We start from the raw sequence: 23756 nt of genomic DNA, 5'->3' as shown, positions 1-23756 counted from the left end.
CTGTATCATAATTGCAGACCATTGGGCTAGACATTCTCAAAGGCTTGTCTAAACATCCAAGTTTTCAATTCCCTCTGGAAGGAGGATAGGGTGGGGGTCTGCCTAATCTCCCTAGGGAGGATGTTCCAAAGCCAGGGGACAACCACCGAGAAGGCCCTCTCCTTTGTCCCCGTAACCGTGCTTGTGGCGGTGGCGGGACCACGAGAAGGGCCTCCCTGGCAGATCTTAATGCTCACGCAGGTACATATTCTTACCCATAGTAAGAATTTGCAAAACAATATGTGATAGCATTATGTACAAAGACCTTAAAAATAAGAGAACATCCTGTAGGACAGGAGCGGGAATCATGAAGTTCTCCAGATACAAGTCCCAGTATCCTAGATAGAGTAGTTAGTGGTGGAGAATACTGGAAATTACAGGCAAGTAATTCTGCCATCGTGATTCCCACCCCATCCATCTGTTCTGAATTGGAAAGCATAGTCCTAATTATTTGTCTGTTGTCTCATTTATTTGATTGCTTTTAAAATGTCCAAATATCTGTCTCATCTTTACCCTTTCCCTCTTCATTTTATTCCAAATATTGAAAATTAAGTTCAAAATGCAGAAGTAGTTTCTAGGAGTTCTCCAAAAGGCTGTGATTAAATAAAAGTTATAGATTTAATAATTTTTATTTAGCGGCTCCCGGAGACCTAAAACATTATTGTAAGGTTTTCTCTAGTATAAAAGGATTGAGAAAAGCTGATGTACATTGTACGGTTTACATTTGCAGAGCGCATTGCAAAAAGTTTTTTTAGCATCATGTTGTAAAAGATTTTTCAAAACAATGTTTTCTCCTTTGCTTAATGCACACATAGCTGAAGCACTTTTCATATGTGGTGAATGTTTTGGTTTAATAGTGCACCCACACCCCAATGCCACATGTGCGTACACACACGAAAAGCATGTATTTCTTATGTATTGTCCCATCCTTTCCATATGTGTAGGTTTATTCTAATTGTTTCATGGGAGGGAAAGTATTCCCACCCAGGGCTCTTAACATTGTCACATTCCTTTTGTTTCCCAAGCCCTTTTCCTCTGTCCACATGCCATCAGTGACTCCTTTCCATCTGGTTTCTTTCTCTTGAGCTAACAAATGTATCACAAAACAGTTAGCGTTTATAGACCTTTTTTTTCTACAGCAAGCGAACACTTGTTATTTGAGTGATGGAGGCGAAGGATTATTTTGCCAGCTATTTTTCATCAAGAAAGATAAAGTAATTCAGATCTAGTTCAATGTATTTCCAATAATCCAACCACAAATGTAAAAGAAATTATATATCTCTTGCTGCAGAGGCGATTCAGCTCAAATGCTAAGCAAGTATCTGTATGCATATGATTTTCTTTGCATTGAATATTTTTCTGCATCAATCCCAACCTTTAAAAAGAGCTGTTAGAGTAAAATAATACACTTCTTCACAAACCCTATACTTTGTTCTCCTTATCTTCTGTCTTTTCCTGGTATAATAAGTGATAATGGCCAGCAGACAACCAAGTAGTAAACAGAATGACACTACAATGCTATGTAGCCAGTTGGATTTGGTTCTACAATTATACAGTATAACTAAAGCTAAATCAAATCAATTCAGCATGCAATCAATATGAATCAAGCTGAGGGATGATATCTATATATGGCCAATGTGAAAACCTGCAGTTAATGGACAGACAAGACAATGCTATGTGCTAGGGCAGATCAGATGATTACATCATTAAGAATAAACAAAGCAAATTGAGAAAGAAATAGAAGATAACAAAAAGAGCATAATTTCCACAGGCGTTGTTGAGAAATGACAGTACTGCTAGATTTCATGTTTTAAAAGTTTATGGACACAGTTCAAACAGAATTAGGGAGATTTAAATAGTGAAAGCTATTAAACTCTTTGTTGAATGTGGCTAAGGCAGTTTCAGGTGTTTCAGTATTGCTTGTCTAACACAGCTGATAGCATCCATGTGTTCACTAAACAGATTGAACTTGGTCACATGATCTTGTATTGCAATCCCAGTCTTGCGGATCAGGAGACTTGCTGTGAAGTATCTGAAAATATGGTAAGTTATAAGAATAAAAATTGATACCGTATTTTTTCTCATTAGTCCTTAATTTAAAGTTACATTTAAAAGGAACGAACAGAATGAGGTGTTGATACCATCCATAACCAAGCTGGGGGGGTGGGGGGATGATATGTTAGGTCACAGATGGCCTCAATATGCCATTGTGTTCATTCTACTTAAATATAAATTCCCAAGTTTTGCTTCTTTGCCCAAATAGAAATGTAAACAAATCATGCAGTGTCATGGGAATACGCTGTTCTTTGAAATGGGAGCTTAGATTAGATGGGTGCTTATGTTGAACTCAATTATAAGTTGAAGACACGTTTTGAGGCCAAAATTATGGATTTTGATATGATCTGTAGGTAAGTCAAAGATCATTCTGCAGAGAGAGAGAGAAACACCAATGCTATTTCAGAACCCAATGTCTCCTGGCTGCCCCTGCCATTTCCCTACCCAGCCATTTACAATGGCCAGATGAAGAGCAGCAGGGGAGAGAGTGAGTGGAAGAGGCAGATGCTTCTTTTAGGTTCTCCTGGAACAGACTAAACTCTTCCCCTTTCCACTCTGTTCAAAGAATTGCATGGTTCCTTTTTCTGCTAAGATTTAATGTACATTACTCACATTGGCCCATAGATAAACTGACCCACCATTTTCTCACCCAGGCATTCAGAGGGTCTTTCACCACTCTACTCAGAGAAGGGGATGGTACCCCTTTTTAAAATAAGCATTAAGGTACAGTATTAACTCTTACAAAACAAAAAGGAGCCAGCCCCTTCCTTGATTAGAATGGTGAAAAATGAGAGCTTAGTCTGTTCCAGGAGAACCTAAAAGATGTACTGACACCTTCTACTTTCAGCACTCCTTTGAGGGGGGGGGGGGGAGATGCCAAAGAGCTTCTGCTGCTCCTGCATCATTGTCGCACCCAGGCTATCAAAAAGGCTAGAAGTGGCTCCAGACTGGAGACAGTAAAAAACGTTGCTCCTCATTTTGATAAGAGTTAACGTGCAGTTTTTACATTCACCCAGGCTTTCTAGGCTGAGTTTTTGAATAACTTATTTATCAATAAGTGCCACTGAACTTAAGGAGTTTATCATTCCTGTGGTGGAAATACTATTGGAAGATGCTTCCTATACAAAAGGGGGTCATTGATGAATTATTTGTAAAATAAATACTTTCCAGGCTGTTTACTATGAAGAGAACAAAAAATGAGAAATAGCATGCAATACTTCCAAGATAGGCCCAGGATCTGATCCCAGGTTTTCTGTTTATCCCAGATTATCTGGCAGTATCAACTCATATAATCCAGTTTAAAGCAAAAAACCTGGGATCAGATCTTGGGATATAGGGCCTATCTGGCCCTATACTTCCCAGGTTGTTTACCATTAAGAGATCAATGGCATGTAATATCTCCAAGGCAAAGACGCTCTTGTCTTTATGTATTGCAATTTTCCTTTCTCGTGTGATAAACTCCGAGAACTACTTCACAGTAAATTACCATAGGTTTGCTTTGTGATTCACAAGCAGGTTTTTAAATTTTTCTTGATGTTTAATTCAGTTTCATATTTTTGTTTATGTTTACACCAATAAAGCAAAAATTATATTTTTTGTTTTCTCTTGAGGAAGTTAAATGAAATCTGAATAATATTTGATTTCAGTGTTCTTTGGAAGAAAGCTTGAAAACGACTACAGTGTCACCATCAACCGCTCATGTTGGTGAAATACATGCACTTCCCATGATGGAAAAAAAACCTGAAGAAAAATGTTTTTGCCATCCAAATAAGGTATATGAATCATTTCCTTATATCCATCTTAAGGTGAAGATTGGGGTGCGTCGACACTGTAGTATTAATGCACCACTATAACTGACATGACTCAATACTAAGGGGTCATGGGACTTGTAATTTTACAAGGTCTTTAGCCTTCTCTGCCAAAGAGTGCTGGTTCCTCACCAAACTTTAAATCCCAAAATTCCATAGCATTCAGTCATGGCTGTTAGTGCTGCCAAGCTGCATTAATTCTATAGTGTAGATGCACTTTTGGTGCTGGTTTGAATACCTGGTTGTTTCTTGTTACAAGTACCATTGCTTTAAAGTAAAAAAAAAATCTCAGCTAAGAATTAAAGTTTTTATTAGTGATGTGAATCATTTGCCCTTCCAATATTGTTGGACTCCAATTCCCAGCAGCCCTTCCAACTTCAATGCTGGGAGTAGTGGTCCAATTACAAAAGGAGGGCTAGATGTTACCTTGCACTAGGGAACGTTATACTTTTCGTATTTAAATAGGCTAAGGGCACACTGGATAATACATCAGTTTGGAAAGGCCATTGTAGTTACATGTTTTAAAAAATGGTACAGGGCGAAGTCAGATGTACAGCCTTGATGAAACAAACTTTGCTACTTAGAAATTCAGGGTTCTGCGGTCAAACCCTTTTGTCAGCATGGATGTTCAGCTTTAAGAAAGATTAGAAAATTCTACCAAAGAGGCAAATACTATAATAAAGGATTGTTTGAACTGCTTCATGTTGATTGGATAAATGTCACTCCAAGGTTTCCTGCAGAGATGAATCTTCTGAACAGTATGAATGATTGTCTCTTGAAATAGATAGTTTGAGAACCTGCACAGTGTGTGGTAGTCCTTATCTCATTGTTATGTGAAACACAAGACCTGGGCTAGGATGTAAATAGAACTGGTGCACTGGATAAGAACAAAGGGAACAGGGTTAAATTCAGCACGTGTGCAGATTTCCAGAAGATGTTGTATTTCAAGTCCCAGTGGTTCCAGCCAGAATAGCTAATGATAAAAAATGCTTGGAGTTACTGTCCATAAACGGACAGTCATATATATTCCTACCCCTAATATATAAGAGACAAAAGGATCTGAAACAGCACCACTGTAGCAACTTTTAAATCAGGCATGCAGTCTTTTTCTGGCCCCAGAAGTGATTATTGGCTCCCTAAATTCAAACCTAGCCACCCCTGATGTAATTTAAAGATAAATGGGGTAAAATATAGAGACACTAAGCACAGACAGACATGTTTGCGCACATATTCATATGTAGAAATAGACATATGGGAAGATTTCAAGGAGATGGCTGTGATCTGTGCATGTTTGCCATCATAACAGAAGCCAGTTATGAATCATTGCCTGGTACTGTTCAGAGAAACTGTCTGATTTCCTAAGGAGATCAGCTGGACTCATGAACTAGCCTGCTGGCATGACTGTTTTTAGAACTGCCAATTAAAATAATGTAATTTTTTAATGAACATGACAAATAGCAAGAATACACTTTTATAAAATTTGTACATAATCGGCTCTTAGAAATGTGCAAACCTATGTGTTAACCTGGGAAGGACTTGAGTGATTTTTCAACCCCCAACTTCTCTTGAACATCAGTTTCAAATTTAGTTTTGTACCTCTCAGATTTTTTTTTTTTTAAAAAAAGGACATTACAGAATGTTGGAATTTTTGGAATTTTTAGGACTGGAAAGATTAGTACAGACCACATATTGGTGCTGTGTGTATCTCAGGCTTCCCTGAGCGCCCCCCCCCCCCCGATGGGTGAGAAGGATGGGGTATAAATGTATAAGATAAATAAATAAATCTGTTTGCATAAGGTTTAAGCAGTAATATAACACACAATGGTAAGCAATTCAGTTGACGGTAGGCACCAAAATTAAAGGGACTGAAAGGTCATATAGACAAAATACACCAAAATTAAAGGGACTGAAAGGTCATATAGACAAAACACAGTAATGCTCTAGACATCATTAAGCATCACTTAAAATGATATGTGTGTCTATTCATTATACTTTTTTTCGTATTGGGGGCAACCGGAGTTGCTTCTGGAGTGAGAGAATTGGCTGTCTGCAAGGACATTGCCCAGGAGATGCCCAGATGTTTTTGATGTTTTTACCATCCTTGTGGGAGGCTTCTCTCATGTCCCCGCATGGAGCTGGAGCTGATAGAGGGAGCTCATCCGTGCTCTCCCCGGGTGGGATTCGAACCTGGCAGCCTTCAAGTCACAAGGCTTTTACACCCTAGGCCATCGGGGGCTCCTATTCATTATACTGACCTATTGTCAGACAATTGTGATTATTGTTGTCATGTGCTGTCAGCTCATTTTCAACTTGTGGCAACCCTACAGCAAATTTGAGATGGTGGAAGTGAAATCCTGTTTTAGAGGAATCCTCTATAAAAAGAACACTGTCCCACAGGACTAATTTCCTTGAAATAATTGCATAGGAATCAAGAGAGGTTCCTATTTATAAGGAAAATTGCCTTTGTGACATTGGCAGCAATTATCTCTCTCCCAGTCTTCAAGTAAGATAACTTCTTGCTTGACTAGGGAACATAGCCTTTTAGTACATTAGGCTGATAGCTTTGTACAGGCACTTTTGATTAATGTGTCTGTCCACAGTTTAAAAGTTTCTTTTTCTAGCTCTTCTTGTGGTTCCCCCATTCGAGGCCTAACTAGATTCAAACCTGTTTACCTTCCAAAATGAGATGACATTGGATGTGTTACAAAGTGATGGCATTGTGTTAAGATAGTCATAATACATAGGAGCAGAGCTAAAGAAGAGACGAAAAAGCATAAAGTAACAGTGGAGATTGTTGTAACAGCTGCTGATACCCAAAGTTATGACCTCCTTCTCCAATAACATAGGCATCAGTTGTCCTAGAATTAAACAAGACTGAAAGAACGAAATAATTGAGCTTCTCTGCTCTTGTGAATTTCCTCTAAAATAACTATCAGATATATTGTGCTCTGGCCTCATAAGGTAGGGGAACATGTGGCCTTCCAGATGTTGGACTACACATTCCCAATTTAGCCGTCATAGCCATCAGTGATTGTGATAGGAGTTGAAGTCCAATATCTGTAGGGCCATTTGGTTCCCATCCCTACATCACAAAATATTATGTTTTATTTTCTTTATTTCTTGTACTGTACTTAATATTCCAGAATGGATCATTCTAATTTCACTTCAAACAGGGAGAAGTAGGATTGCCAGGCGTATCAGGTTTGCCAGGCCAAAAAGGAGAAAAGGTAAGACCTTAAAATCTTATAAAACATCACTGCCAATGTTAGACTCTCCTTGTGTTTTACTCTCCAGTTCTTTATTGTCAATGCATTTTAGAAAATCTGGGAGAAAAATAAATCATCCCATTTACTTTATACTAAACTAGCTTTATACTAAATATTTGAAATGAAATGATTCATGTGTTTTCCTCTAGCACTGTGTTTCTCTGGCTCTGTAATCATATAAGGTTTGAGTTCCAGGTATTTGAAAAACATTTTTAATATGTGTGATAATATACTTATTGATCTTATTGGTGGGTTCCAAGCCCTGTGTATTCCCATCTTCACACAATGTTAGACCTCTATGAGGATCGGGGGGGTGGGTGGTTTTTTTTTATTTATTTGCCTGTGATATGCAATTATGTGAAGTATATAGTGGACCTTTGATAATGCTCTTATGTTTATGGCCTAAAGCATTGGATTTTACAGGGTTTTAAAAAAATAATGAATGTTTAATTTTATGTTTTTGTCATTTGTTTAAGGGTTTGGGATTGATAATGGTTATGCAGTAGTTTATTAATTTTATATATGCTGTGGTGTATAATCATATTTTATGTTATGAAACTATTTTTTTACTTGATTTGCTATACGCTGCTTTGAGTCCCATTTCTGGGAGAAAAGTGGGATAATAATAATAATAATAGTAATAATAATAAATTATTTGCTCATGGAATTCTCTCCTTAAATATATTTGCTTGGCACTAACTCTAATATGTTTTCATCACCTTCTAAAAACTACTTGGGTGGTTAGTAAACTTTTTGATGGGTTGAATTCTGAAAGCTAATTGATCTAGTAGTAGTACTATTTGATTTGTAATTGAGAGGGGGTTCTGCTGCTGATTTTCTTTATTCTGAGTTGTGACATGTTACATTTTTAAAAAATGAAATGCCAAAACTAGGCAGTTTTTTCAGTTTCTGGTTATCTTTTAATATTTTATATGGCATAAAATAGATTCCTGTTCCTATTGGAGTCTTAAATTGGTCTTAGATGTCTGATATTTCCAGGAAGTCCACGTACTTCCTTCTACCAACCAGCCGTCTGTCAGTGGGACAATAAGGGGCATATGAAACCCAAAGGGAATATGCACGAACCATGGGATGGGACTATGCAAACTAATTAACAAGGTGGGAAGGAGGTATCCTACACACAGAAGGATGTTAGAAGAGGAAGGGTGTGGGAAGAAGGCACACAGAGCCTGAGATCACACATGATTCCACACATAAACTGGTTTATTAAAGGCCAACATTCAAATGACTGCAGTTGGATAGGCATTTTCTCATTACCCCTTTCTTGATGAGTAGTTTGTGCATCCCATTCATATCTACAACCCACATTCTGTTAATTATTCTTCCTAATTTCATCATCATATTATAGTTGTTTTGATTTTTATCAGCCTCTTACTAGTCTCAGTACCAAAATTAAGATTGCAAATAAATTTTCGAGAGCTGATATTTTATGTGTTCACCACATGCCTGTTTGAAACATTTAAAAGGCTCTTCTATACATCCCCTTGTGTCATGTTTTTAGCCAGTTTCTTATTTATCTACAAAATTACCTTGTAGGCCATGTTTTCCAATTTAAGTCATGATCTCCCATATGACACAATATCAAGTGCTTTGCAAAAATGTGAACAGACTAAACTGACAGATTTTCCCTTGTCCAGAAAACCAATTATCTCCCCCAGATTAGTTTGACATACCCTACCTTTCAAAGACCTTTGCTATGTTCCTTCTTGTTTGACCCTTCCTTCATGTATTTTTACCTTCATTATTTCCTTTGGGAGGATAAGTTTCACTGATGTGAGCAAGAAAAACAAACCTAAAAATGACTAAAAACACAGCACACTGGCACCAAAAAGTAAAACATATCCACTTGGAAAGAGGCCCAGTTGTTTTGTATGAAACATTTTTAAAAGTGCATAGAAATGCAACCTCAGAGATCTGGTCTGCACTAACAACAGAATTAAATGATAGAATAAATAGCACCACCCCACGTTGCAGGTAAGGGATCAGTTTTTGAACATACACCTTATATTAAAGATTAAGAATAGAAGGTAGTCCAGAAGGTAACATACTGGGAGAGAATCCTTCATCTGGACAGTCTAGGAGTCTGGTACAAGGTTAGGGATGTAGAAGATCTATCCCAGTTTTTCTCAACTTATGGATGCTCAGGTGTTTTGGCTAATAACTTCAAGAAATCCCAGCCAGTTTACCAGCTGTTAGGATTTCTGGGAGTTGAAAGCCAAAACATCTGGGGACCCACAGGTTGAGAACCACTGATCTATCCTCAACTTGTCTACATATGTGAAGTTTATTTTCTTTGATGACTTTTCTATCTGAATGAAACTATATTTAGATAAACGGATAGTTTAGACTTGACAATGACTTTAAGATAGTTGCCAGCTGTTTTTAAATGTCCCAGTTTCTTACTCCTCCTCCCTCTTTCTCATGCTTTCTTCACCTTACATAAATTGCTGTAAACTGAATTTAAAATGCAAAATGTCTAATATAAAATGACTTTAAGTGACAAATCACAAGAAGATATAGTATGTGAGAAGGCAAGATAGTATGGTTTACTTCCACTTGGTCCCTGTTGGTGTAAAAAGGAGAAACTCTCTTCACTTCTGCTTTATAAGTAAATGTACAGGAAAGTTAGTTTTCCATGTTGTCTTCGAGTTAGCCTTAACATAAAAGAAATAAGATAATATTGGTTTGATAACATAAATAGAGATATGAGTCCAACACATCAAGACAATGAAAAAATGTCAGCCATCTTAATGTGCTTTCCTGCAATGTCTAACCATGGAATCATAGATTCATAGCATTGGAAGAGACCTCATGGGCCATCCAGTCCAACCCCCTGCCAAGAAGTAGGAAAATCACATTTCAATAACCTCCGACAGATGGCCATCCAGCCTCTGTTTTATTTATTTATTTATTTATTTACAGTATTTATATTCCGCCCTTCTCACCCCGAAGGGGACTCAGGGCAGATCACAATGTACACATACAAGGCAAACATTCAATGCCATATGAACATAGAGACAGAGACAGACACAGAGGCAATTAAACTTTCTCCAGCTTCCAGCTTCCTGAGGGTATGCTTGATTCCGGCCACAGGGGAGCAGCTGCTTCATCATCCACTGTGATGCCAACTTCCTCATTCCAAACATTGCTGGATGATTTTTATGGTGTTGTAAATTAGTTAAATTAGCCTCCCCACATAGTGTTGACTAAATTTCCTACTTGATAGATGCAACTATCTTTCGGGTTGCTTAGATCAACAACAAGCAGGGCTATTTTTTATTTTAATGATTGGGTGCTCACTCCGCCACGGGCTGGCCTCGAACTCATGACCTCTTGGTCATAGTGATTTATTACAGCTGGCTACTAACCAGCCTGTGCCATAGCCCAGGTGGTTTCTTCTTTGCCAAGTCTGCAAAGAAGAAACCTCCAGCACACTCCGGGGCAGAGAGTTCCACTGCTAGGTAGCTCTCTCAGCTAGAAAGTTCTTGCTAATGTTCAGGTGGAATATCCTTTCCTGTAGTTTGAAGCCATTGTTCCGCGTCCTAACTTTCGATTTGGTCTTTTTCTAATTAAAAAAAGGTCATGCTGTACTTATATATCCATTCTTCTTTTCCTTTTATAAATTGTTTATCTTTAACGTAAACCATCTAACTCACAATGTACATTCAAAAAAAAGGAAGAAGAAAAAATGAAAAAAACACAATGTTAAAACACTAAACACTAATTAACTGACGCACGAAAGAGCTCTGACTCTTCTATTCAAACTGTAATGAAAGAAAGCCAAACAGAAAAGAATATTCTGCCATTACATCTCCAACAAATAATCCTGGTAATTACTAACAATTGTAACCATAGATTTTTATGTCCAGAGATTTAATAATACTGAAAAAGTGCAAAAATAGTTTCCATTATTTCAACAACAAAAAAACTTTCTGTTGACTTAGCTTTTAAAACCCATGTTAATTTGGCAATTTGGATTAACTCTGAAACCTTAACTATCTATTCATCCATTATTGGCACTTCAGACTGTTTCCAAGTTTAATCAAACAATATTCTTGCTGCTGATATCATGTACTGAAGAAGTGACAATTATTTACCATCCAATTCTTTATCCATAATACCCAAGAGAAACATTTGTGGTGACATTGCAAAATCTACCTTAATTTTTTTGTGGATTAACATATCAATCTCAGAGCTGAATTATCTAAAATTAGACAGCGTGACACCATCCAGTAACTACACTGATACATACATATTTTAACTATACTCATGATTAAACTTGGCAACATGCTGCTGGGCCAGTGCAAGGCTTTTGGAAAGAAGTCAGAAAAAGCCAGCTGGTGATATAAATATTACTAGAAATAAGGGAATACTTGAAAATATTTGAAAAAAATGTTGGAAAAAAAACATGCTTGTGGAGTGCCTGGGAACCATGACAAGTCAAATGCTATTCTGACAAGAATTTTCACAGATCAGGGCTTATTCTACATAAAATTCATTGGTTTTTTAAGATAGAAAACAAAGTTTTCTGTATAAGAAGCATATAAATGTTCAAATTTGGTACAAAATCATTCCTTGGTTACATTTTCTGCTCTTTCCTGTACAAGCTACATTCAGGCAAAATTTACTTGATTCCAGAGCAATGTGCATTTTGTATATAATTCTTAAAATGTAAGTATTGTGACACAACTGGTCATTATACATTAATAATCATGGGAATATAATATTTTCTTAATGAAATTTGAAGTCTTCTAATAGTACACAATGTCGCTTTGGGTACATTGAGGGAGCTGTAATCATGTGGACTGGAAGAAATAGCTCAGTGGGTTAAACCACTAGCTGCAGGAAAATTGCTGACCAAGGGTTGGCAATTCGAAGCCACGAGTCAGGGTCAGCTCCTGACTGTTAACCCTAGCTGTTGCCAACCTAGCAGTTTGAAAGCATGCAATGTGAGTAGATCAATAGGTACCGTCTCGGCAGAAAGGTAAAAGGGCGCTCCATACAGACATGCAAACATGCCGGCAACATGATCGGAGATGTCTATGGACAACAGGCTCCTCAGTATGGAAAATGGAACAACAGCACCTCCCCTTGTCCGGAGTTGAACATCACCTCCAGATGCCAGAAAAAGGGGAAGGCCTTTACCTTTGTCTATGTACGTGTATTATATGTCAGCGTTGTGTAAAAGGCATTGAATGTTTGCCTTATATGTGTACTGTAATCCACTCTGAGTCCCTTCAGGGAGATAAAGCAGAATATAAATAAAGTGTATTATTATCATCATTATTATTATTATTAATTATTATTATTTGAAACATGACAAGATGAGTCCACAGCAGACACTCTGCTGGCTGTTGTATTGGATCACATGTTGGACACTTCCTAAATGTCTAGGATTGTATGATGTACCGGCGAATAATGTGTGCAGATCCCAGTAAAGTAGCCTTTTGCAGCTCACAGGTGGTAATTTTGTCAGCGCCGATTGTGTTTAAGTGCAAACCTATGTCTTTAGGCACTGCACCCAGTGTGCTGATCACCACTGGGACCACCTTGACTGGCTTGTCCCAGAGTCTTTGCATTATTATTATTATTATTATTATTATTATTATTATTATTATTATTATTATTATTATGAGAAGGACTTCACCAACTGACTTTGTCCCTGCCACCATGTCCCATGCCAACCTCATGAACCAAGTGTTGAGAACATGTTTATGAAGGCACACCTTTTGAGAGTTCATCTACTGTCTCTGAGACTTAGAAGCTGGATTGAGTAGGGCCCAAATAGTCAAAGAAGACAGGGAATGTACATGCGCAGAAGAATTTGCTTTCTGTAGATCACTAGAGGAAATTATCTCATAAGACTTGTAGTATTCCCATGTCCACAGAAAAAATCCATCACAAGAACATCTTGATTATTTCCAGGCCAATGTCCACAGAATGGAACAGCATTCACTTAGACTGAAAACAGGGTCATGGTTGGGTAATATTTTTTAAAAAGAATTACATTTGAAATAGAGTTCAAGAGTCAATAGTTGCTCCTGTAGGTTTTTTTTTAAAAAAAATCTAAGACAAACAGACTAGCACACATGCATTATATTCTTACCCCTTTGTAGCATTATAAGAAAAAATATTCTAACTTTTAGGAGTGGATAGCCATATCTGAAAACACAAACAATGTGAGCACAACACCATAACTAGCTATGGTCTCGTGTCTTAAATAGTCTGCTACTTTTGCTCACGAGGAAGAAAACTAGAAAAACACAACTTCCAAAAGAGAGAGAGAGAGAGAGAGAGAGAGAGAAGAAAAGATACCAAAAGATAAAAAAGACTCCTCACCTTTTTTTCAGCAATTATTTAAACATATAATCAATTTATGTCTCTCATCTGATGCAACAATAATTCTCCTCTCTATAAAATCTAGCTATTAATAAACTCAAAACTTACCAAAACATATACTTATTTTCTAGAAAATAAAGTCAATAAAGGGTTAGTGATTTTATCACATGACATTATTAGTCTTACAGGTCAAAGGATTATCCTAACTCTCTGACTCAGCTCCTTTTAACAAGCAATTTATCATAATAAAAAAATCTCACATAATAAACCTTTATCTTTTTAAAGTGAGGCACCTTTCCTAACCTTTTATAACAATATTTCCTGGTCTTCCAACTTGTCTTCCAACATTACAAATAATACCTCTTCTAGCTATCTACAGTTCCAGCATAGATACCAATCAAAAGCTTATACAAAAGTATATAATTCTGTATATATGGTAGTACTGTCAAACCACAAGCCTTATCTATTTTTTTGTATCAGCAAACATAGTGTATTGTTTTGTCATAATAATATATTTCCAATGAGTACTTTCAGTCTCTAAAAATAACCCAAAATATTTTCCTCAAAAAAGAAGTTTAAAGATGTCAAACTTCCAGGGTTCACATTATTGCATCCTTTATCATTCAAGTACTTATATCACCATCAAGTCAAGCTTTTTGATTATGCAATATGCTTTTAAGACAATTATTAGTTTTTCTTAGTTTAAAAAGGTGGTGATTCACCAGGGTAATGATGCTACTGCAGAATCAGAGATCCCTTTAAATCCCAAATGTTAGATGTAAAGTTAATTAAACAAAGCAAGGTGATAGACTTTTTCCCCTCACAGATTTGCTTTCAGCAGTGCCCTTCCTCTAATCATCCTTGACCATTCAGATTCACCCAGTCACTGCACAGCTAACAGTGACTGAGCACTTGTGTGTGATCTCCCAATATCTCTATCTTGAGAGATATTCATTGGCTAGAACTTGACTCCATCCTGGTGATGGTCACCACGGAAACTTCTCCCCCTAGAGAGCTTATGGAGGAACATCCATATGAGGGGTATGCTGGATCAGCCCCAAGATAGTTCCCACAGCCATCCCACTTCAACTGCAGTAATGGGAAGGAGTCCCAACTAGCCAGTGACCCTGGACAGCCATCTTACCATCCCATCATCAATGTTTCTGCAGTCTCTAGCCATGACATGGGTCCTACTGATCAGCCATCACCTGTAGTGATATCAGGCATGGTTACGAGGGAAGGGTGAGGAGAAATTGCTCCCTCTTCACCCACTTCTTTTCCTAATTGCCCCACTGCCCTGACAAACATCACCACAAGCAATGACCAGCCAATCGGACTCATGTCATGGCCAAAAACTGCTGTGACACAGAAAATGAGAGGGTACCTTCCTGTGGCCCCAGGCTGCCTGAACCTAGGCAACATGGGTTGTCAGTGAAAACAGTTGCAGCCAGTTCTTACATGGGCAGTATGTCATGGGATATTCCAGATTCTGGGCCAGAATTCAAAGTATCCCCTGATATTAGTTAACATGGCAAGGCTGGATTAAGATGGCCTTGCCCCCTATGACACCAAATCAGTTTCATGTGGCATTTGGCATTAATTGATCAGTCTAGATGACCCTTGACAAGTAAACCCGGCAATAAGTTTGCCTTAGAATTGCCACAAGTCAGAAACCATCTGAATACACAACAACGGGAAGAGATTATTACATGTGTATCATCTTCCATTGCTAATTCAATTCACTTTTTAAACCGATGATTCTGTCAAAAATCCAGTGTTGTGGTTTAACTATTGGACTTCAGCTCTGGAGACTGGGTTTCAAATTCCTGCTTGACCATGGAAATGCACTGGATAACCTTAGGCATGACACAATCTCTCAGTCTTAAATAAAGGCGAAGATCAGCTCCCTCTGAACAAATCTGATGAAGAAAACCCCATGATAGAGTCATCTTAGTTTTGTCAGTAGTCAGAAATAACATGAAGGAAAGCAGCAACAACAAGGAAGCCACACTGCATGACGTCTGTATAATAGTCCAGGATTTTTGAATGTGCAGACAGTGTAAACAAGTGTGTCATACTGTGTTAATGAAAATGTTCTGGATTTAGAAGAATTTTCTATTAGATGTGCGTTATAGAATTGCCGGTATTTAAAAGAGGTTATATGTTTGTTTTCTTCCACTGTTTGTACAATTCACTTTCTTAATCTAAAATTTTGTCAGGAAGAATTCTCCAAAATACAGTGACTTTGAATTACAGACATCTTTCCCTGAGATTTAAATGTTTCTTTTTCATTATGTGTAAAAATACACTGGGGAATCACACTGCTGGGAAAGGACCTTTGATGTATAAAGAATAATGGTTGTGTCATGTGAACCTAGGAGAATTCTAAAACAAACTCCCCAGAGTCTGAAAAAAGTAGTGGTTGTCTAGAATAGCAGGGGAGAAGAGAAAAGCACTTTAGACCCTATATTTGCCCTACTTTGGATCCCCAGAGAACAAAGTATGCAAAAATCAGCTATCAGTTACATTTCCCTTTGTTTCAAGGAAAGCTAGAAAAGGAATGGAAACGGAATTATATTATAGGGTTTTCTGCCCTCTCATTTTGAAATAATTCTCATTAAACTTTAAGGGCTATAATTGCTTTCCCTGAAGTTTTTAGATTTGCAAACAAGTTTGCATTCTGACTGATATACAGTGCACAAGTTATCTTGCAAGAATCCAGGTAAATGATTCTATGATTCTAAATAGTTTTACTATATATTTTTGAACTAAAGTTGTAAAATTACTTAACTGAGTTGTAAAATATATTGCCTAAGGAGGTGCATACTGCAGTGATTTTGTGCTTTCAAATCATTTCTGACTTATGGAGATTCTAAAATAGGCCTATCACAGGATTTGTGGGGTTGTTTAAAGAAGGGTTGCCTTTTTTTCTGAGGATGTAACGTGCCCAAGATCCCCCATGGTTGAACAGAAATACAAACTAATCTCCAGAGTTATATTTCAATGCTCGAACAACTACACCATGTTGGCGCTTTTTCCAAGGCAAAAAAAGAAATGGACCTCATCACATGGTTAATGCCTCCTTAAAAGAAGTTTCAGCGGGCCTAAAGGAGGCCATCGTAAAACAGCCGTTAAAAAAAAATCACTGGACCCCACTCAATTAGTCAACTTTCGGTCAGTGTCCAATCTCCCCTCTTTGAGAAAAGTCATGGAACATGTGGTGGTCTCGCAACTACAAGTGTTCTTGGAATAAATGGATTATCTGGATCTGGCACAGTCTGGCTTTAGGCCAGGACACAGAACTTAAAGCCTTGGTTGCCTTAATGGATGATCTATGCCAGGAACTGGACAAGGGGAGTGTGTCCCTGATAATCTCTTTTGGACCTTTTAACGGCCTTCGATACTGTAGACCAGGGGTTCTCAAACTTTTTAAGGTGAGGGCCGGTCCACAATCCTTCTGACTGTTGAGGGGCCGGATTATCATTTGAAAAAAAAAATACAAACAAATTCCGATGCACACTGCATATGTCTTATTTGTAGTGCAACAACAACAACAACAACAACAACAAGGACAAGAACAATGAAAGAACAATACAATATTTAAAAATAAAAACAATTTTAACCAACATACATTTATCAGGATTTCAATGGGAAGTGTGGTCCTGCTTCTGGCCAATGAGATAGTCAAGTTAATTAGGGTTGTTGTTGTTGTTGTTGTTGTTGTTGTTGTTGTGTGCCTTCAAGTCATTTCAGACTTTGGTTGAGCCTAAGTCTAAAATTTATTATTTATTTATTTACTGCATTTATTTACTACATTTGTATCACACCCTTCTCACCCCAAAGGGGACTCAGAGCAGCTGTACAATATATTATATTATTAGCATAGCACAATATTAGCATTATATATTACTACTAGCTGTGCCCAGCCACGCGTTGCTGTGGCGAAGTATGGTGGTATGGGAAATAAAGTATTGAGGAATTGGTGGTAGTTAAGGTAAAGGGTAAAGGTTTTCCCCAGACATTAAGTCCAGTCGTGTCTTACTCTGGAGGTTGGTGCTCATCTCCATTTCTAAGCCGAAGAGCCGGCGTTGTCCGTAGACTCCTCCAAGGTCATGTGGGATGACTACATGGAGCGGCGTTACCTTCCCGCCGGAGCAGTACCTATTGATGCACTCACATTTGCATGTTTTCGAACTTCTGGGTTTGCAGAAGCTGGAGCTAACAGTGGGGGCTCTCTCTGCTCCCCCAATTCAAACCTGTGGCCTTTCAGTCCAGAAGTTGCAGCTCAGCGCTTTTAACACGCTGCGCCATCAGGGGATATTATTTCCTAAAGGTTGTGAATATACAATATTTCTGATTGGTTTTTTTTGTTTGTTGGAGGCAAGTATGAATGCTGCAATTAGGAAAAATGATTAGGATGTAATGGCCTTGCAGCTTTAAAGCCTGTCTGTTTCCTCCCTGAGTGAATTTTTTGTTGGGAGGTGTTAGCTGGATTGTTAGATTGTTTCCTGTCTGGAATTCCCTTGTTTTCAGAGTGGTGTTGTTTGCGATATTTTATGTGCTTCTACTGTCTGTGGCCCTGAGAAAACAGAGGATTTTCCAGACTTTGATGATGGGAATACTTTGTTGGGAGGTGTTAGCTGGCCCTGATTGTTTCCTGTCTGGAATACCCTTGTTTTCAGAGTGATGTTGTTTGCGATATTTTATGTGCTTCTACTGTCTGTGGCCCTGAGAAAACAGGATTTGCCAGACTTTGATGATGGGAATACTTTGTTGGGAGGTGTTAGCTGGCCCTGATTGTTTCCTGTGTGGAAATCCCCTGTTTATTTACTGTCCTGGTTTTAGAGATTATATTGTTCTGCATTATTCTATCCCAGTAATTTTTTCATATTAAAAAAGAATCTCACTTATCCAACATTCGCTTATACAATGTTCTGGATTCTCCAACGCAGTCTGCCTTTTCATAATCAATGCTTTTGTAGTCAGTGTTTTTAATTCATTGTGATATTTTAGTGGTAAATTTGTAAATACAGTAGAGTCTCACTTATCCAACATAAACGGGCCGGCAGAACGTTGGATAAGCGAATATGTTGGATAAGCGAATATGTTGGATAATGAGGAATTAAGGATAACCCTATTAAACATCAAATTAAGTTATGATTTTACAAATTAAGCACCAAAACATCATGTTAGACAACAAATTTGGCAGAAAAAGTAGTTCAGTACACAGTAATGCTATATAGTAATTACTGTATTTATGAATTTAGCACCAAAATATCACGATATATTGAAAGCATTGACTACAAAAATGCGTTGGATAATCCAGAACGTTGGATAAGCGAGTGTTGGATAAGTGAGACTCTACTGTAAATACTACATAGCATTACTGCGCATGGAACTACTTTTTCTGTCAAATTTGTTGTATAATATGATGTTTTGGTGCTTAATTTGTATAACGATTACCTAATTTGATGTTTAATTGGCTTTTCCTGAATCCCTTCTTATTATCCAACATATTCACTTATCCTGCCGGCCTGTTTATGTTGGATAAGTGAGACTCTACTGTATATTTCTAATCTTATATTATCTGCTCAGAACTGGATTATCTGAGGCCCCTTCTTCACAGCTGTATAAAATGCACACTGAAGTGGATTATATGGTAGTGTGGAGTCAAGATAATCCAGTGCAAAGCAGATAATATAAGATTATAAATGGGTTATATAGCTGTGTGGAAGGGCCTTGAGTCTACACTGCCATATAATCCAGTGCAAATTAGATAATCTGTGGAAGAAGCCTAAGTGAGGCCTAAATCTGCCTGTCCCCTAACTGAAACCTGGCTATCCCTTGGTTGTTAGGCAACCAAGTGGGCAGAGATTAGCCCTCTAAACTGGCAGCAATTGGATAAAAAAAATTATTGCTCTCCCTCTAATTAGGACTTTATTTTTCTTTTCTCTTTGTTGTATCAACCTTGAGGCGTGGATGATGGGTTGTGTTGTCAAATTTTGAGGTTGGGGGGCCTGTACTTTTGTTGTTTTGTGAATTGCCGTGATGCCATCACTCTTTTATATATATAGATATTGAACTATACCACTATACCGTAATATTATTAGTAATATTATATGTAATATAGAATATATAATTAATATTATTATATGGTATTATTATTGTTATATTGTATTACATTATAATATTATTATCAATATTATATGTATATACAATATATTATATTATAAAACTGAGGGCGGGGGCCAGGTAAATGACCTCGGAGGGCCTTAGTTTGGGGACCCCTGCTGTAGACCATGGTATCCTTCTGAGAAGCTTTGTGGGAATGGGTCTGGGAGGTACTGTTCTATAGTGGCTCTGGTCCTTCCTGGAGGGTCATTCTCAGGTGTTGTTGGGGACACTGGCTCAACCCTGCAGCCTTTGTCCTGTGGGATCCCACAGGGCTCAATATTGTCCCCCATATTGTTTAACATCTACATGAAGCCTTTGGGAGAGATCATCTGGAGTTTTGGAGTTTGGTGTAATTTGTACGCAAATGATGTTTAACTCTACCACTCTTTTCCACCTGCTGCTAAGGAGGCTGTTCAGATCCTGAACAGGTGCTTGGCTGCTGTAATGGTCTGGATGAGGGCAAACAAATTGAAATTGAATCCAGACAAGACAGAGGCTCTCCTGGCCAGGATATAGTGCTACAGCCTATGTTGGATGGGGTTACATTCCCCCTGAAGATACAGGTTCACAGCATGGGAGTTCTCCTGGACTCATTGCTGAGCCTGGAATCCCAGGTTTCAGTGGTGGCAGGGGGGCTTTTGTACAATTAAAACTTGTGTGCCAGTTGCACTGGTACCTTGGGAATTCAGACTTGGCCATGGTGGTCCAAGCCCTTGTTACATCCCGAACAAACTACTGCAATGCACTCTGCATGGGTTTGGCTTTGAAGACTGTTTGGAAGCTTCAAGTAGTCCAACGGGTGGCAGCCAGGTTTCTAACTGGAGCAGAATACAGGGAGCACACAACTCCCTTGTTACACCAGCTCCACTGGCTGCCAGTCTGCTATCGAGAACAATTCAAAGTGCTGGCTTTAGGCTCTAAAGCCCTAAATGATTCCGGCCCAGCTCACCTGTCTGAATGTATCACCTCCTATGAACCATCTTGGAGATTAAGATCATCCTGGGAGGCCCTGCTCTTGATCCCACCCTCTTGGCAGGCGTGACTGATAGGGACAAGAGACAGGGCCTTCTTGGTGGTGGCTCCTCGGCTATGGAACTCCCTCCTCATGGATATTAGATCAGCCCTCTCCCTCCTGACCTTCTGAAAGAGAATAAAAACATAGCTTTGGGATCAAGCCTTTGGAGAACAATTGTAGTACAATTGATAGATATGGAATTATATGAAATGACAATTGGAATGGCCTTGGATTACAATTGCAGATAGTGTGATTAAAAATGAAGGTAATGTTTTTAAATGCTTTAATGTTTTTTAAAGTTCTATTTAATATGTTTATTTTAATTGTACATTGTTTTTAAGTCATTGAATAGTTGCCTATGTGTAAAGGCAACGCCTTTGGGGTAGAGGAAGGCGCAATATAAATATAGTAAACAAACAAACAAACAAATAAATGGAGGTCCCTAATGTGGACAACAGAAGAGGGATTTGCCAGGCAGAGTGGCGAATTCATGGAGCAGCACTTTCCCCATCACACAGGGGAAAGTGTCGTCACTCAGCTCCCCCCCCCCCCCGCCCGCCCCCCATGCTGTTCCCAATCTATGCAGTTAGAACACAGGAAGCCTCCCTTGTACTCAGGTACCCATCCTAGGATGCTTCCAGGACAGAGGCCTGCCAAAGTAGCCGTGCATCATGTGATGAGCTCTGGTTGGCTCTGTCCTGGAAGTGTTCTAGGATGGAGCTGGAGCCCAATGTCATGAGGTCCTAGTGCAGCCAATTTGTTCTATAACTATTTCAGTCTAAATGTGATCAATTAATTATCTACCTCTGTATTTACATGCCCTCAAACTGTCCAGATTTGGCAGGGAGAGTCCTGTTTAATCCCCTGTCATTCCACTGTTGAAGATGCTTACAAAATGTCCCAACTTCTCACTCCTCCCATTTTCCCCCTTTGTCCTCAGTTTACTTCATTTGCTGCAAACTGAGTTCAAACTACCAAAGTAGTTTACAATCATTTAGCTTAGTAGGAGAGAGGAAGGTCAGAAGAGACAGTCTTGCCCTTCCCTGTATGTTCAGCCTCAAATAAATTGTTCTCCTAGCTTGTGCATTATTACTTTTGTCATCTTGACCACACTCCAGTGTTGTTTGGCCACACATGTCCTGGTTTTCATCTGTGAAATGTTGGAAAGCACTGATTCATTCCTTAGTGTTAGTAGATTATTTTTTTCTTTCCTATATCAGATTTGTATTATGATACCATAAAAAAGCAAGGTAGGACTGGCTGCAAAACACCCTTTTGCTATATTGTTCAAATGTAGATGGTCCCCAGTCGCATTTTAATAAGTCTTATGTCATGAATGTTCAGGAAACACAGAGATGAACTCTACATATACAATACTGAGGAGAAAGTTATACCACTGTGTTTAGAAGTCCTCAATATTCTTCTAGTATTGTAGAAATAATTTTGGGATTGTTCAGCACTTGGGTTGACACACTGTGATTAGGTTTACATCTGTTGCTTACTGGCAAGAGTGCTGGACTTGTATTTAAGCCGCCCCGAGTCCCCATTGGGGAGATGGTGGCGGGGTATAAATAAAGTTTTATTATTATTATTATTATTATTATTATTATTATTATTATTATTATTATTATTTAACTCAGTTTCTTTATCAATTTCACCCTTTTGCTCCTATCTCTTTTCTTTCTATCATGCCAACCAAGAAATGTTTTGGTTGTTGCATCTTTCTAATTATCACATACTGGTGTTCTATCTCAGTCGTCCCCTTTGAGTAAGTGGGCAAGAAATGGGGCTTTCAAAAATCCATGCAGCTTATTTCTTCTTTCCCTGACTTCAAACATGGAGCAGGAAGAGTGGGAAGGAATCAAACCATGAATGGTATTTTCATTCATTTTCATTCTTCCAGGTTTTGGTGCAGTAATGCAACATTAATTTAAAATCTAAACTTGGAATTATTAATATGTGTAATAGAGGTCTCTATTTCAGTGTAAATGTAATGCACAGTAGCACTTTTTCACTAATTTCATTATCTCCACTCAAGCTGAATGTTGACTGTCCCCGAACAAAGATCAGCTGCCAGTGAGCTGAAGAGCTTTTTAGATTTGATCCTCTCCCTATTAAAGTGAGATTGAATGATGCAATTCTAACTTCATAAGCTAATTTGTTATAGCACATTGTCATAAAGGCTTAAGGGGAAGAGCTAATTTAGAGTTGTCATTATTATTGTTGTAACAGCTGTGTATATTAACTATTTCTACTTAATAAATTCAGTGGATTTCAGACCTTTTAAAAATATTAATAGCAAACACAGAATGGTAGCTATTCATAGTAAGAGGCATGTAAAACTCACCATGGGAGACAACAAAATGCTTCAGAGCTCTCTTAACATAGCTGGAAGCAGCGCAGGAAGTGAAATATGATGTAATGCTCATTCCATGGACACTCATAGGAGCTGACATGAGTCACTTCTGTTCACGCTGTCTTTTTTCTCCTTTAAGCCCCAGCGACACTTGGTAATGAAATAGTCAGGATTTCATCCTGTTGCTGGTGACTGAACTAGCTTTGCATGTCTGCATTCAAAACCATTTCAAAGGGATATACTAAATACATCATTACTTCAATTCATTGGATCTGAATTTACGGCTGGAGTGCAGCACGTGCAGCTCATTTCCCTTGATTTGCTCGTCCCCCTTTTCCCATGCCAAGAAGTAAGTGTTGCCAGCTGGGTTTTACAGGTGCAGCCCTTTGAGCTTGTGTGAATCGGTGCTGTGATTGGAAGAAAACAGGTATAAGCACTGCAGGATATGGCTTAGGGAGGCAAGTCAGCATATGTAGGGGTAGTGACTTGCAGAAAAGGCTTATTTTTAGAAACCTCATCCCTCACATAATTGCTTTCCTTGTTTTATGCTGCTAGGAATAATGATTTGAAACCATGTCCTATGCTACTCCGGCTCAGGCAATTGCTTATCTCAGGTATTTCCTAGAATGTATCTTTCTTTTCATTTTCACAACTAGCAATTTTCTTATGTATTTTATTTAGTG

General features: G+C 38.3%; 1 protein-coding gene and 1 long non-coding RNA gene across 4 annotated transcripts in view; one reads left to right on the top strand and one right to left on the bottom strand.

The window, feature by feature from the left end:
- The window catches only part of col19a1 (collagen type XIX alpha 1 chain), a 280321-nt gene that overhangs the window by 90013 nt on the left and 166552 nt on the right, over positions 1-23756 (top strand). For all 3 annotated transcript variants that reach the window (XM_062982112.1, XM_008118858.3, XM_062982115.1), the window contains exons 6-8: positions 2002-2082; positions 3741-3866; positions 7076-7129. In XM_062982112.1, coding sequence (XP_062838182.1) covers positions 2002-2082; positions 3741-3866; positions 7076-7129 — 261 coding nt within the window. The remainder of the gene's footprint in view (positions 1-2001; positions 2083-3740; positions 3867-7075; positions 7130-23756) is intronic.
- LOC134299397 (uncharacterized) lies at positions 1841-23395 on the bottom strand. Its single transcript, XR_010006597.1, has 3 exons — positions 23065-23395; positions 20652-20842; positions 1841-2071 (listed from the first exon to the last, which is right to left on the bottom strand). It is a non-coding gene; the product is annotated as an uncharacterized LOC134299397 (long non-coding RNA).

The sequence above is a fragment of the Anolis carolinensis genome, chromosome 1 (assembly GCF_035594765.1).
Source record: "Anolis carolinensis isolate JA03-04 chromosome 1, rAnoCar3.1.pri, whole genome shotgun sequence".
In the NCBI taxonomy this organism is placed as follows: Eukaryota; Metazoa; Chordata; class Lepidosauria; order Squamata; family Dactyloidae; genus Anolis; species Anolis carolinensis.
This window is presented reverse-complemented; position numbering and strand designations above follow the sequence as displayed.